The sequence below is a fragment of the Sminthopsis crassicaudata genome, chromosome 4 (assembly GCF_048593235.1).
Source record: "Sminthopsis crassicaudata isolate SCR6 chromosome 4, ASM4859323v1, whole genome shotgun sequence".
Lineage (NCBI taxonomy): Eukaryota > Metazoa > Chordata > Mammalia > Dasyuromorphia > Dasyuridae > Sminthopsis > Sminthopsis crassicaudata.
This window is the reverse complement of record NC_133620.1, coordinates 92,784,545-92,797,062: the sequence shown is the minus strand read 5'-3', so window position 1 is coordinate 92,797,062 and position 12,518 is coordinate 92,784,545. Positions and strand designations below refer to the sequence as shown.

Here is a 12,518-nt window from a genome sequence, read left to right as displayed (position 1 = left end):
CTGGTTTAATATTAGGAAAACTATTAGTATAATTGACCATATTAATAATCAAATTAATAAAAACCATAGGATCATCTCAATAGATGCAGAAAAGGCATTTGATAAAATCCAACATCCATTCCTACTAAAAACGCTTGAGAGTATAGGAATAAATGGACTATTCCTTAAAATAATAAGGAGCATATATTTAAAACCTTCAGTAAACATCATATGTAATGGTGATAAACTAGAACCTTTCCCTGTAAGATCAGGAGTGAAACAAGGTTGCCCACTATCACCATTACTATTCAATATAGTACTAGAAACTCTAGCCTTGGCAATAAGAGCCGAGAAAGAGATCCAAGGAATTAGAGTAGGAAATGAAGAAATCAAATTGTCACTTTTCGCAGATGACATGATGGTATACTTAGAGAACCCCAAAGACTCTGCTAAAAAGCTATTAGAAATAATTCAGAATTTTAGCAAAGTCGCAGGATACAAAATAAATCCACATAAATCCTCAGGATTTTTATACATTACCAACACAATCCAACAGCAAGAGATACAAAGAGAAATTCCATTCAAATTAACAGTTGATAGTATAAAATATTTGGGAATATATCTACCAAAGGAGAGTCAGGAATTATATGAGCAAAATTACAAAACACTTGCCACAAAAATAAAGTCAGATTTAAATAATTGGAAAGACATTCAGTGTTCTTGGATAGGCCGAGCGAATATAATAAAGATGACAATACTCCCCAAACTAATCTATTTATTTAGTGCTATACCAATCAGACTCCCAAGAAACTATTTTAATGACCTAGAAAAAATAACAACAAAATTCATATGGAAGAATAAAAGGTCGAGAATTGCAAGGGAACTAATGAAAAAAAAGTCAGAGGAATGTGGTCTAAGTGTACCTGATTTAAAGCTATATTATAAAGCAACAGTCACCAAAACCATTTGGTATTGGCTAAGAAATCGACTAGTTGATCAGTGGCATAGGTTAGGTTCACAGGGCAAGATAGTGAATAAAAATAGCAATCTAATCTTTGACAAACCCAAAGATCCCAAATTTTGGGATAAGAATTCATTATTTGACAAAAACTGCTGGGAAAACTGGAAATTAGTATGGCAGAAACTAGGCATAAACCCACATTTAACACCACATACTAAGATTAGATCAAAATGGGTCCAAGATTTAGGCATAAAGAACGAAACCATAAATAAATTGGAGGAACATGGGATGGTTTACCTCTCAGACTTGTGGAGGAGGAAGGAGTTTGTGTCCAAGGGAGAAGTAGAGACCATTATAGATCACAAAATAGAACATTTTGATTACACCAAATTAAAAAGTTTCTGCACAAACAAAACTAATGCAAACAAGATTAGAAGGGAAGTAACAAATTGGGAAAAAGTTTTACAGTTAAAGGTTCTGATAAAGGCCTCATCTCCAAAATATACAGAGAATTGACTTTAATTTATAAGAAATCAAGCCATTCTCCAATTGATAAATGGTCAAAGGATATGAACAGACAATTTTCAGATGATGAAATTAAAACTATTTCCACTCATATGAAAGAGTGTTCCAAATCACTATTGATCAGAGAAATGCAAATTAAGACAACTCTGAGGTATCATTACACACCTGTCAGATTGGCTAAGATGACAGGAACAAATAACGATGAATGTTGGAGGGGCTGTGGGAAAACTGGGACACTGATGCATTGTTGGTGGAGTTGTGAAAGGATCCAACCATTCTGGAGAGCAATCTGGAATTATGCCCAAAAAGTTATCAAAATGTGCATACCCTTTGACCCAGCCATACTACTACTGGGCTTATACCCCAAGGAACTACTAAAGAAGGGAAAGGGTCCTGTATGTGCCAAAATGTTTGTGGCAGCCCTTTTCATAGTGGCTAGAAGCTGGAAGATGAATGGATGTCCATCAATTGGAGAATGGTTGGGTAAACTATGGTATATGAATGTTATGGAATATTATTGTTCTATAAGAAATGACCAACAGGAGAAATACAGAGAGGCTTGGAGAGACTTACATCAACTGATGCTGAGTGAAACGAGCAGAACCAGAAGATCACTATACACTTTAACAATGATACTGTATGAGGATGTATGCTGATGGAAGTAGATTTCTTCAACATAGAGAAGAGCTAATCCAATTCCAATTGATTAATGATGGACAGAACCAGATACATGCAGAAAAGGAACACTGGGAAATGAATGTAAACTGTTATTTTTACCTTCTGAATCCAATTCTTCCTGTGCAACAAAAAATTCGGTTCTACACACATATATTGTATCTAAATTATACTGTAATATATTTAACATATATAAGACTGCTTGCCATCTGGGGGAGGGGGTTCGGGGAGGAAGGGAAAAAATCTGAATAGAAGTAAGTGCAAGGGATAATGTTGTAAAAAATTACCCATGCATATGTACTGTCAAAAAATGTTATAATTATAAAATAAAATAAAAAATTTAAAAAAAAAAAAAAAAAAAAAAAGACTGCTTGCCATCTGGGGGAGGGGGTTGGGGGAGGAAGGGAAAAAATATGAATAGAAGTAAGTGCAAGGGATAATGTTGTAAAAAATTACCCATGCATATGTACTGTCAAAAAAATGTTATAATTATAAAATAAAATTAAAATTAAAAAAAAATAAGGAAAAAAAAAGTCACTAACTTGTTCATATCTTTTGACCTAAAGAGGATACTACTGGGCATATACCTTAAGAAGGCAGAAGAAAAGAGCTTCTGCACACATACATACATACATTATATATAGCTGTGTGTCTGTGTATACACCTAAAAATTAAGGAATTGAGTAGGTGCCCATTAATGGAGGAATAACTAAACAAAATATGGCATATTAAGAATATTAAAAATATGAGGCATTCAGAGACACTTGATTAGATTTGTATTGTATGAAAACCAAAGTAATAAAAATGATTTACACACTATGGCAATGTAAACAAAAACAACATTAAAAGGTAATCAAACTAACTGTAACTAACTTCAATTCTAGAAAAACTGACAACAAAATACTCTTCTCTTTTAATGAAAAGGGAGGAATATATGGAAGAAGAATGTGGTATAAGCTGTCATATAATCACCATACATCTTGTTTTTGCTTAAATGTTATAAGATAAGGTTCAACTGAAAGGGAACTAAGAGGAAATGACCAATATAAAAATCAAAAGAAGGAAAGGGAAAAAAAAAAAAAAAAGAAGGAAAAGAACATAAGAAAATCTTTTTTTTTTTTTAATTATGCATAGTTTTTTAACTATGTAAATTCCAAATTGCAATAAAATTAAGAGGAGTATACTCCTCTTAATAATTAATAGGAATATACTGTATATTGGAGAAGTATACTTGAAACAAGGATACTTATAACAAGGTGTTAACTCAGTGAAATGATGAGATAATAGTTCACTAGTATACATATACTTAGTACTTAGCATGGTGATGTAATAGTTCTCTACTTCACACATAATCTGTATGCTGTAATGATTTAATTGTAATAGTATACTTAAGGGCTGAGAAGGACTGGAAATGAGACTTTCCATTTTTGACCATCCTCCTGGTGGCTTTCCTGCCTCTTGTACTCTTCCACTAAGATCAAGACTATGCCAGAATAAAGACGCTAGACTACTCCTCACCATTCTCCTGGTATCTATCCTGCTGAGACCAAGGCCTGTCTGAAGGTCCTCCAGAAAGATAGCCCAAACATTACATTTTGGCACCCAAATATAGACTTGAGGACCTACATTCAGCAGTTTGACTGACAAGATTGATTGTAAGTTCAGTGGGAAAGTCCCTGTGACATGGAAATAGGGTGAGTAAACTAGTAACTTTTGTTTTTCAACTAAAATGGGGCAAATACTAAGAAAAGAGCCTCCCCACCCTCCCCAAGGGAAGTTTGTAGCAAACATAATAAAGGAGCAATTTGTTGGTAACTTGGAAGCAAATTATTGGATATATTAGAATACTTCTCTAAGGAAGAAAAATTAGAGCCAGGTAAGTAGAAACTAGTGGGAGAGCAACTATTTCCAGAGAGACTCATCAATGTTTTTAATGTGATAAAGCAGGGCATCTGAAGGCTCAATGTTGGCAGAGAAGACAGTGTGGGAGAACAAGATCCAAAACTCTATTTCCAAAATGCAACAGGGGCTTCCATTGGGCATCAGAATGTGCATTGACTCAGGGAAATGAGAAGCAGGTCCTAGGTCCTGGGCCCCAGGCAAAAAAACATTTGGGGCATAATGGCAGCCAATGCTACACCCAGAGAGTCTTTAGAAGTTCAGTGCTCCTACATGATCAATACGCCAAGAAGAAACCTCATAAGAGAAAGGGATTACAATTGCAGAGAATAGAACTGTATGCAGCTGGGACTATTGAAATATCCCTTGGAGAAGTGAAATCTGTCCTTGTCCAGCCTATGGATCCTTTGCCTTCACACATAGTAGGCTTGACCATTTCACTTCCTGAGAGTGCTTACAAAACAGTGTCTACCCATACACTTGTGAAGTGCAAGCTAGCTCCCTGGAAGCCTCAGGATCAGCCTCAGGGTCAGGATAGGCAAAAGTCCTTGGTCTTTAGGGGAACAAGTGAAAGAAGCAGATAAACTGCCATGAGCCTCAACAAAGATGTAACCTGGATTCTCAAGTCCAAAGTCACCAACTTCTCTCCTCCTCATCCTGCTGCAAAGTGACTCTGGCCTCTGTTTCCTTCCCACCTCCCCACCCCCAAACATTACCTAAGATTATCTTAACACCAAACATTTAGCCAGCATCAACTGTGAGAAGAACCATTTATCCAAACATATGCTAATATGTCTCATATCAAATAGGTAATTAGCCTTAAGTGCTCAGTTGTCTGATTCAAGCACACTTTTTTGGAGTTTCAGCCAGCTCTACATAAATTGATGTGAGAAACTGGGGAATGTGTAGATAATATCCCAGTCACTAATACAGATACACAATGTGTGACTTATCAACCAGGAGAAGTAGTAGCATCAGGTTTACTGATACAGACTCCTAATAGGCAATCTGATGATATTTACCCAGACTTTGACTCCCAACAACAGAATCCAGGAATATTTTGGACTATAGGTGTTACAGCTGACTGATCAATGATCACTAGCTATGTAAACAGAATACTACTGAAAGGGTTAATAGACACAGGTGCAGATTGTACTGTGATTAGAATTAACAATTGGACCAGTCATTGGCCAAAGATTAAGATAAACGCCTATATGTCTGGAGTAGGAGGATCAATAGTAGCTGAAGTGAGTGCTACCCTTTGAGATAGACATTTGAAGGTGAAACAGGAGTTTTTATTCCTTTTATAGTTGAAAAATCCCCATTAATTTGTGGGGAAGAAACATCTTACAACAGTTAGGATTACAAGTGAATACTTCAGTTTTTTAGGCAAGGCTTTGGCAGGGTTGAAGGCCTGCCAACACTCTCATCTGTTCCTATTCAATGGAAAACTGATACACCAGTGTGGGTAGAACAGTGGCCCTTAGCAAGTGAAAAAATTAAGGCTTTATTAGATATACTACAGGAAGAACTTGTCTGTTAGGATTCTTACAAGGTGCTAAGTCAATGAAATTGATAGTGACAATAGTTATGTAATTTAGCATAGTTCAGTATGATTGATTTAATCCTACAAAGAGATGTTATAGGTCAGAACTTGAAACAACATACTAAGTAGAACTGAGGAGACAGTGGTTAAATCTAGTTTAGCATTGATTTAATCCTACAACAAATAATGGTTTTCTAGTGATATACAGATTGGTGTATACTCAGTGTGGAACATATAAGAAGGAGCTGTCAGGGCCAGAGAGGACAAGTGCACTAGAAGCTTTCTGAGGCTGAGACATATTCATTCCATCATCTACCTTTGTTGTGGCTGGAGACTGAAGCAGAAACCTTTGGAGTTGAGGAGATTCAGAAGCCAGAGAAGTCAGTCGGGGAGAACTAAAGAAGACAGAGAAGTGGTGGCAGGCTGTCCTGTGGAGAACACTGAAACCAAGATCTGGAAGGCCTCAAGAAAACTAGCTGAGCCCCAAGTGAAGGAGACAAGACTTTGAGGGAGACAATAAAGGATTTGGACTTTAACTCCTGACTGCATTTGAGGTGATTATTAAATTGAAAAGAAACTGCTCCCAGAGAAGATTATGTTTTAGAGAATATTACACTTGACCAAAGATACTTGCAATCTTCTCTAAGTCCTTGGAATTCCCCTGTATTTGTTATAAAAAAAGAAATCTGGAAAATGGAGGATGTTGACTGATTTAAGAAAAGTAAATGAACAGATGGAAACTATGGCTTTTGCCCAGGGCAGCCTCTAATGTGGAGGGGGATGGGGGGCTCTGCCTGGGGCAACAAAACTTCCTTCAACTGCACTCCCCAGGGCAGAGACACTTTCAGGGCTGGGCTTTTCCCAGGGCACTTCTGCAACTCCATTGCTCTTAGCAGCCAGTTTGCAGGACAGCCACTGTCCATATATCTATTCTTGCTCTTCAGAGGAAGCTGGTAACCTCCTTGCCCTGAAGACAGGCCCTAAGGGTTTAAAAAGAAAATGAGTAAAAAAGCAAAACAGACCATCTATAGCTTCTATACAGAAAGAACAGGTTTTCAACCCAGAGGAGACTAATAGCAAACAGTCTCAAGACAAAACCCCAAAGGCTCCTATCACAGAAGGCTCTCATAGAAAAAATTATAAAAAAATCTTAAAAAGAGGGCTAGAAGAAAAATGGGCAAAGGAAAGAGACACTACACAAGAAAGTACAGAAAAGGCTTATAACTCACTTAAAGAAAAATTTGATGAAGTGAAAAAGAAAACAACTTTCTGAAATGTGAATTGGAAAAAGTAAAGAACTCCCAGGAAAGTAGGATTTGTGAACTGGAAAAGATAAAGAATTCCCAAGAAAGTAGAATTTGTGAACTGGAAAAAGAAAATAACTCAATTAAAAAAAAAATAGCAAAATGGAAAAAAATTCCATAGAACAAAATAACTCATTGGAAATATACAAAAAGAAATAAGAAAAAGCTAATGAAGAAAATAACTCATTAAAAATTAGAATTTAACAAATGGAAATTAATGATTCGTTGAGACATCAAGAATCAGTCAAGCAAAACCAAAAAAATGAAAAAAAAAATAGAAAAAATGTTAATTTTCTACTTGGAAAAACAACAGACCTAGAAAACAGACCTAGGAGAGATAATCTGAGGATTACTGGACTTCCTGAAAATTATGGTGGAAAAAAAAAAAAGGGCCTAGACACTATTTTACAGGAAATCATCAAAGAGAATTGCCCAGATGTAATAGAATCAGAAGGTAAAATAGGCATTGAAAGAATTCATTGAACACCTTCTGAGAAAGACCCTAAAATAAAAACTCCAAGGAATATTGTGGCTAAATATCAGAACTATCAGAATAAGGAAAAAATATTACAAACAGCCAGAAAAACAAACAAACAAACAAACAAAAACGATTCAAATAATGAGGAGCCACAATTAGGATTACTCAAGATCTAGCTGCTTCCACATTAAAAGATCAAAGGGCCTAAAATCTGATATTCTGAAAGGCAAAAGGACTTGGAATGCAGCCAAGAATAAACTACACAGTTAAGCTGAGCATCTTCTTCCAGGGAAGAAGATTTTATGAAACAGATGAATTCCATTTATTTCTAATGAAAAAACCAGAACTAAACAAAAAATTTAAACTTCAACTATAGGACTCAAGAGAAGCAGAAAAAGGCAAAAAGAACTCTTAAGAACTGTATTTCTGCTATGGATATACATAAAGAGTGCATGTATAATGTGATTTTACTGATATAAAACAAAAAAAGGGAAGTAGAAATGGAAAGGGGATAGTATCAGAAAAAGGGAAAATGGGAGATAAAAAAGAAGGAAATTACATCCCATGAAGAAGCAAAGGAAATTTATCATATCTGAGGGAATTTAGAGAGAGGGAGAAGCATTATGTGAATCTTTCTCTCATTAGATTTGGCTCAAAGAGAAAATAATTGACATATTTGATTTACAGAGAAACTTTATTCACCATAAATAAGAGAAAGGTACAAGAAAGGGGAAGGGATTCAAAGAGGGTGGGAGGGATTCTAAAGAAGGAGAGCTGTGTGAGGTAAATAGTGCTCATAAGTTTAATATTGGGGAAGGGGATAAGGGGAGATAAGAAAAGTATAATCTGGGGATAATAAAATGGCAGGAAATACAGAATTAATAATTTTAACCATAAATGTGAATGGGATGAACTTTCCCATTAAGCAGAGGCAGATAGCTGATCAAAAATCAGAACCCTACAATATGTTGTTTACAGGAAACACATTTAAAGCAGGGAGATACATACAGAGTAAAGGTAAAAGGCTGGAGCAGAATCTATTATGCTTCAAGAGAAGTCAAAAAAGCAGGATAGCCATCCTTATCTCAGATCAAGCAAAAGCAGAAATTGATCTAATCAAAAGAGATAAGGAAGTTAACTATATCTGCTAAAGGGTAGCATAGACAATGAAGCCATATCAATACTAAACATATATGCACCAAGTAATATAGCATCTAACTTCCTAAAGGAGAAGTTAAGAGAGTTGCAAGAAGAAATAGACAGCAAAATTATAATAATGGGAGATCTCAACCTTGCACTCTCAGAATTAGATAAATCAAACCACAAAATAAAGAAATTAAAGAGGTAAACAGAATATTCGAAAAATTAGCTATGATAGATCTTTAGAAAAAACTGAATGGAGACAGAAAGGAGTATACTTCTCAGCAGTTCATGGAACCTATATAAAACCTGACCATATATTAGGACATAAAGACCTCAAAATTAAATGCAGGAAGGCAGAAATAGTAAATGCTTTCTTTTCAGATCACAATGCAATAAAAACTACATTCAACAAAAAGCTAGGGATAAATAGACCAAAAAGTAATTGGAAAGCAAATAATCTCATCTTAAAGAATGAATGGGTGAAACAGCAAATCATAGACACAATTAATAATTTCACTCAAGAAAATGACAACGATGAGACATCATACCAAAATTTGTGGGATGCAATCAAAGCGGTAATAAGGGAAAATTTTATATCTTTAGAGGCTTATTTGAATAAAATAGAGAAAGAGAAGATCAATGAATTAGGCTTGCAACTTAGAAAGCTATATGGTTGCAGACAAATTAAATAATGGGTCCCCAGAAGGCAGAAGTAGGTACAATGGGTAGAAGATGCAGAGGGGCAGACAGATATGTAGTAACTACAGATACAGAAAAATGGAATTAACTGCTTTCTGAGTGAATTTCACTTGAAATCTTCATTCCAGCAAATGCTAGATGATCACCTGTTACGGATGTTTTAGTCAGGATTCTTTTCCACAAATACATTAGATTAGATAGTTTCTGAAATTCCTTCCAACTCTGAAATTCTATGATTTAGGAAGTAATTGTTTCAATAACTATATATCATAATAGGATAGAAGTCACCTTCATAGCTATGTATATTATCATTTTCATCTTTATAAATATCATCATCACCATCATCATCAAATCAGGACTAAAAATTTACAGGATTATGAGGAGATTAAGGTCCTGAAAAGCTGAAAAACTTCCTCAGAGTTGAAAGACAAATCAAATAGCAAGCATGACATTTAAACAAAATTCCACTTCATCCACGTGTCCTTGCAGTGATGTTACATGGATAAAAATTGTGGGATAAAATAAACTTTTGAGGAATCAAAATATCAGATGAATGAGAGGACAAGGCAAAGATGCATGGTGGATGAAGGTAGGCTGCAACAGATTAATATTGACGAGCTGTAAGTGATAAATGTTACAATGATGTCATCAATACTATAGGTAACCTGAGTATAAAAGATAACAGGTAGATAATCTATCAGCACAAAACATGAAATTATCTAGAGTAAGATGTCCAGAACATTGCATGGACTCTTTATGTGGTATTTATGGTATGAAACAGATAAAAACTATATAGGATGAGAAAATTTGGATAGATTATTATGTGCACTGTTGGAAGGTAGACACATATAAGTGATAAGTAAAGTTAATGTCACCTAGGTATGACTTTGAATAGGGATGAAGAAAGTAATAACTAAAGCAGATCACTAAGAATATCTTTTTTCTCTTCTTTCAGAGATCTACATTCCCTGCAAATATTAACTATAAATGAATAATGATTATATAACAAATAAATGAGGTTAGGTTCTAAGGATAATCTGATATTGCACAGCCCTAATACTCTGAAACTGTACTATGGCAGAAATTGGTACAAAATACCTTTTAAAACAAAAGCTGGAAGCTCCAACATCATATATTCTGAAATCAATAGTTCCTCTGTCTCTCTATCCAAGAATATTAGGACATCAATGCCTCCTCTTACAAATTATTCCTAGCTATATTTTAGGATTCTCTGCCTGAAAAGGGACAAGCTATTTTCATTCTTTTTCATTATTTTCATCTATAAAATGAATCTCTGTTGTTCTTCTCTCATTGCTTAGTGGCAAGAACAACAACAAAAAAAATCAAACAATGACAAGATCAAAACGAATTAGTTCCTTTAGTTTTTGCTCTGAAAGAATTTTATGCTAATACTGGAGTTATGGTACACATTTTTGTAGCATGTCCCTTGGGATTTCACCTACTTAACATTGAAACCTAATATATTTTGACTTTTAAAGACACAAATTGTTCCAGATTTCCATATTAACTTAAAATGTTTACATTACATTCAATATATACTTTAAAAATACAAGTTGAAGACGAGTAGTTAAAAAATCCTACCTTTATCATTCTAGAGAGATCGCCAGCATCTGCTAACTCCAGAACTATGTTTAGTTCATTGTCTTCAATGAAAGAAGCATAATATTTAATTACATTTGGATGGTTCAGTTGCTAAGAAAAAAATAAGAGAAAAATTAATATTTCCTTACTCTGCAAAGTGAAAACTTTTATTTCCCAACTTTAAAAAGCCTACATTACACAAATATATATAGTTATTTTGGTTTCTAAATACACATTACTACTTAACTCAAATTTTTTTTGAGCTTCATTTCTTCATGTCAGGTAATATGGATAAAATGACAGCAAGTAAAATAGAACTTCTTTCAAGGAATTCATAACTTAGTAATTAGTTTAAAATAATATAGAAGCAATAACAACATTTACAGAGTGATTCATGGTTCATAAAGGCAAGAATTATCATTCTCCTTTTACAGATGAGACAACTGAGACAGATGACTTTTTTGAGGTCTCACGAATTAGTAAGAGCAACATTCAGGTCTCTTCTACTTCTAAGTCCATTACTATTTCCACTATAGTTTGCTAATTAAATGTTCAATGAGAAATACAAAGTGTTAAGAGTTTAGAGAGAGAGGGAGAGAAATAAAAGTTTGGGAACATAAAGTATTTCAATTTAGCTGAAATTCTGCATTGATACTAGCATATAGTATATGGTATAGGGCATAAAGCTGTAAGGATAAGTTGGAGACACATTGTAAAAGCTTTAAAGGTCAAGTTGAAATGATTTCTTAATTTCTAGAAATCAGGCTTCAAAGTCTGTTGTCCATGAACTTCTTACATATGTATATATGTATGTACATATATATAATATATATATATATAAACACACACACCCATCTATACATATATATTACATATTTTCAAAAATTGTATTTCAATAAATTGGTTTCTTTATAATCTTCTCTATTGCAATCTAGGTATCATCCTCAACTCTTCACAATCTCTCTCCACCGACATCCAATCAATTGCCAAATCCTGTAGATTGCACCTTGTAATCTATCTTCTATCTATCCCCTCTCTTCTCTCCTCACACTCGAGTAGTTCTCCATTACTTCTAGGATAAAATAGAAAATCTTGCTTGGCCTTTATAACCTTCCTATCTTTTCACTCTTCTTTAACACTATTCCCTTCCATATAATAGAAATTCAGTAATACTGGCTTTGTTATTCCTCACACAAGATATCTACCTCCCAAATTTTTCATTTTCACTGGTTCCATGCCTGAAATTCTATCCATTCTTATTTTCATCTCCTAGCTTCCCTGGATTCCTTTGAGCCCCAGCTAAAATTTCACCTTCTACAAGAACCTTTTTCTGATCCCTTTTACAACTAGGGCCTTCTTTCTCTAATTATCTCTCATTCAATCTTTGTCTTTATGATCATTTGCATGTCTCCTCCATTAGAGTTGAATTAGACTTGCTCCTTGAAAGCAAGGACTGATTTTTGTTTTTTACCTTTCTTTGAATCTCCATGTTTACAGTGTCTAGCACATAATAAATGACATAATAAATGTTCACTGACTTGACTTGAAAAGAGGACCATAGATTTCACTAGTCTGTCAAAAAGATATATGACACAGAAAATGTTAATAACTCCAGCACTAGAAAATAAAAGCTTTTGAAAATGGGAGTGGCAAAATTTAGAAAGTTTAATTTGGCAAAAGGATGTAGGCAGATTGGAAGAAAGTTAG

General features: G+C 34.5%; 1 protein-coding gene across 5 annotated transcripts in view; it reads right to left on the bottom strand.

Moving 5' to 3' along the window:
* NEK7 (NIMA related kinase 7) overlaps positions 1-12,518 on the bottom strand; it is a 179,418-nt gene that overhangs the window by 65,647 nt on the left and 101,253 nt on the right. For 4 of the 5 annotated variants that reach the window (XM_074308693.1, XM_074308689.1, XM_074308691.1 and 1 more), the window contains exon 5: positions 10,812-10,922. The exons of the other annotated variant lie outside the window; for it this stretch is intronic. In XM_074308693.1, the coding sequence (XP_074164794.1) occupies positions 10,812-10,922 (111 nt within the window). The remainder of the gene's footprint in view (positions 1-10,811; positions 10,923-12,518) is intronic. 5 annotated transcript variants of the gene reach the window in all.